A 3,863-nucleotide genomic window follows, 5' to 3' on the forward strand; every position below is an offset into this window, starting at 1 on the left:
ATCTTCAACAAATGGTGCTGGCACAACTGGATGTCAACCTGTAGAATAATGAAAATAGACCCATATCTATCACCATGCACAAAACTCAAGTCCAAATTGATCAAAGACCTCAATATCAATCTAAACACACTGAACCTGAAAGAAGAGAAAGTAGGAAGTACCCTACAACATATGGGCACAGGCGATCGCTTCCTATATATAACCCCATCAGCTCAGACATTAAGAGCAACATTGAATAAATGGGACATACTGAAACTGAGAAGCTTCTGTAAAGCAAAGGACACTGTCACTAAGACCAAAAGGTAACCTACTGACTGGGAGAAGATCTTCACCAACCCCACAACAGACAAAGGTCTGATCTCCAAAATAAAAAAAGAACTCAAGAAACTAGACTTTAAAATGCCAATTAACCCAATTAAAAAATGGGGCACTGATCTGAACAGAGAATTCTCAAAAGAAGAATTTCAAATGGCCAAAAGACACTTAAGGTCATGCTCAACCTCCTTAGCGATCAGGGAAATGCAAATCAATATAACTCTGAGATATCTTACACCAGTCAGAATGGCTAAAATCAAAAACACCAATGATAGCCTTTGCTGGAGAGCTTGTGGTGGAAGGGGTACCCTCATCCATTGCTGGTGGGAATGCAAACTTGTGCAACCACTTTGGAAATCAGTGTGGCGGTTTAACATGTTTTTTTAAGTGTTTTTTTGATACTGAGACATTCTAAATGTGGCATAGCTGAACTTTGAACCTTATGTATAATATCTTAAATGGCATTATTGATACTATAAGGAATACTAAAATTCTAATTTTTTCCACAGAACTTTATTCAGTCACGATTGAATTACAGCTATTGGGTTGGATTACATAAAAATGAAAGTCAATTCCAGTGGGTGAACCAGAAAGACACTAAAGTTTCTTCAGACTTGTGAGTTTTTATTTCATATACTTCCTTAACAAATGTTTCACTATAAGAGAAGACCCTGGTAAAATAGATCATATTAGTTCACTACTATAGCTTTTTAAGCATGGAACCTCATGGAAAGCTAAAGACCTAATTAATCAGAGTAAAGAATGAATTTTTCCAGGTTTCTTATTTTTCTATTTGTTATTTTATTTTTTTAAATGTGTATGCATGATTCACATATGTCTGTGTACCATGTGCATAAATGATGCACTCAGTGTCCAGAAGGTGATATTGGATTCTCTGGAACTGGATTTACAGAGAAGCAGCCACGTGGTTGTGGGGAATTGAGACAGTGCTCTTATCTGCTGGGCCATCTCTCTAACCCTTCCATTAAGAAAATGTTTTAGACCCCCACATGAGACCTTATCATTTAGCAGTTTTGCTGGGCGGTGGTGGCGCACACCTTTAATACCAGCACTTGGGAGGCAGAGGCAGGCGGATCTCTGTGAGTTCGAGACCAGCCTGGTCTACAAGAGCTAGTTCCAGGACAGGCTCCAAAACCACAGAGAAACCCTGTCCCGAAAAAAAAAAAAAAGAATGTTGTGATGTACACTGAAATAATCACACATGAGTATTTTTATATTGTGATAATAAAAGTTATGCTTAATGAATGACTGGTCTTAAATTGTTTTTTTTGACTCAGGCATTTTTTCAAAACACATTCAACATCTGAAGAATGTGGATACCTCAAGCCCATGGCCCTCAGTTTTGGTGTGTGTAGTCGATATTTCCGTTACATTTGTGAAAAGAACTTTCCCTCCCTTGTTATTTCAAAAAATTGATAAAATCATATTTTTCTGTTTTTTTTCTTAACTGCTGTTAGTACAATAAAATCAAAGAGCTTAGAATATTGACCCAAATCAGTAAACTCTTCATGATTTAGAAAGCCTTATTCTCTTGAAATGATAAAGCAAAGATTTTTAGGCAGTACATGAAATAAACTCAAGAAGTACATATATATATGTGTGTGGCACAATGGCAAAAATCAATAAACTGAAAAATAGGAAACACTTTTCTTGGGTGAAAGATCTTGTATCTATTTCTCCTAATCATCTAGACAAATTTATTTCAGTGGATGAGTAATAGATTTGCATTGTTTAAAATACAAAAGAAAGCAAAATTGAACTGTAAAATCACTTATTCTTTCCTTGGTTTCCAATAACTGTCTGACTCAAACAACTAGATTATGGATATCATTTCAAGGATATCATATGGAAATGCTTTCTACCTATAAAGCAAATGTTGCAAATGCTTAAACTATGGGCTAGGATTTTTCACTTATGGGGAGTTTGGGTTTCATATGATGCCTCACTATGCAGCTATGGTTGGCCTGGAACTCACATAGAACAGAATAATGAAGTTAGTGGTGACTCTCTCACCCTGGGCCTCTTGAATTCCTGACTACAAGTGTGCTTTTCAATATTTGGACATTAAAGACTGGTTGTTTTTTTTTTTTTTTTGTTTTTTTGTCAAGACCTAAAGGAAATGTTGACTTTTTAGAAGCATCTGTGAGTATTGTGCTAGAAAGAGATGTGACTAAATGTACTTCACAATTGGTATTTCAGCTTACTCTAGAATTACCATTGTATAAGATCTGGAGTGAGTGAAACTTTACACAGTTTTATTTAGCATGGAGAATATTTCCATAATAAACCTCAGCTACTTTAACTTCTGTGTCAATTTTTTATATTTTATCAGATATTTAATAATATCCACATTGGTTGTGCCTTTTTCATTCTCCCAACTATAATTTTCAGCAGTACTTGATTCTTCATATTTTCATCACCAGTGTGTTGTTAATAGATTTTGTTTGTTTAAACAAATATTTTCCAAAAGAGGTATCTTTCCTTATTCAAATTAGTAGTTCCTTATTTATTTATGGTGTTAAGCATGACTTGTGGCATTTGTTTAAGTAGTTCATGTGTGTCTGTATAAATTATTGTTTGAACAAAATGATTTGCAATTTTAAAACTTTTCAATAGTTTTAAGTTCAAATAGAGTTTATTAAACAATGCGGGGCCTCATGTTCTGTCCTGGTCACCTGGCTAGCTTACACCTGAAATAATCACACAGAAACTGTATTCATTTAAGCACTGCATGAGCCGGGCGGTGGTGGCGCACGCCTTTAATCCCAGCACTCGGGAGGCAGAGGCAGGCGGATCTCTGTGAGTTCGAGACCAGCCTGGTCTACAGAGCTAGTGCCAGGACAGGCTCCTAAGCCACAGAGAAACCCTGTCTCGAAAAAACAAAAAAACAAAAAAAAAAAAAAAAAAATAAAAAAAATAAAAAAAATAAACACTGCATGGCCCATTAGTTCTAACCTCTTATTGGTTAAATCTCACATCTTCATTCAACCCATTTCTAATAATCTGTGTAGCACCATAAGGTCATGGCTTACTGAGAAATATTCTAACCAGAGTCAGTCTCAGGCAGGAGCTTCATGGCATCTGCAACACTGCCCTTCTTCCCAGCATTCAGTTCTGTCTACTCCACCCACCTAAGTTCTGCCCTAACAAAAGGCCAAGGCAGTCTCTTTATTCAACCAATGAAAGCAACACGCAAACAGAAGGACCTCCTACACCAATTACCTATATCCTCCCCCCAATTTATTAATTGTAGCTTTTTATGCCTTTAATATCTGAGAAGAGATTCCAAGAACTAGAAAGAGATAGGAAGTAAATTCAATAGATGTCTGTGCTATTTGCCTTCTCCTGAGCCATGTCAGAGAAGACTAGAGCTCTAGCTGGTGACCAAAAGTTGAGTCTAAGGATGTTAACCTAGGCTTTGGATAAGAATTCCTTCCACACATTGCTCCCTCCCCCACTCCCCTTCCCCTCCCCCTCCCCCCCACTCCAGAGGAGGAGGAGGGAAATGGGAAACAGGGAGGAGGCAG

The 3,863-nt window shown here is 37.1% G+C and overlaps 1 protein-coding gene across 1 annotated transcript in view; it reads left to right on the top strand.

Annotated features, from left to right (window-relative positions):
• Positions 1–1,752, top strand: part of LOC101983210 (natural killer cells antigen CD94-like) — a 19,455-nt gene extending 17,703 nt beyond the window's left edge. The window contains exons 6-7 of the mRNA XM_005369267.1: positions 825–931; positions 1,614–1,752. Coding sequence (XP_005369324.1) covers positions 825–931; positions 1,614–1,752 — 246 coding nt within the window. The remainder of the gene's footprint in view (positions 1–824; positions 932–1,613) is intronic.
• The last annotated feature ends 2,111 nt before the right edge of the window (positions 1,753–3,863 follow it).

Source organism: Microtus ochrogaster, unplaced genomic scaffold (assembly GCF_000317375.1).
Source record: "Microtus ochrogaster isolate Prairie Vole_2 unplaced genomic scaffold, MicOch1.0 UNK46, whole genome shotgun sequence".
In the NCBI taxonomy this organism is placed as follows: Eukaryota; Metazoa; Chordata; class Mammalia; order Rodentia; family Cricetidae; genus Microtus; species Microtus ochrogaster.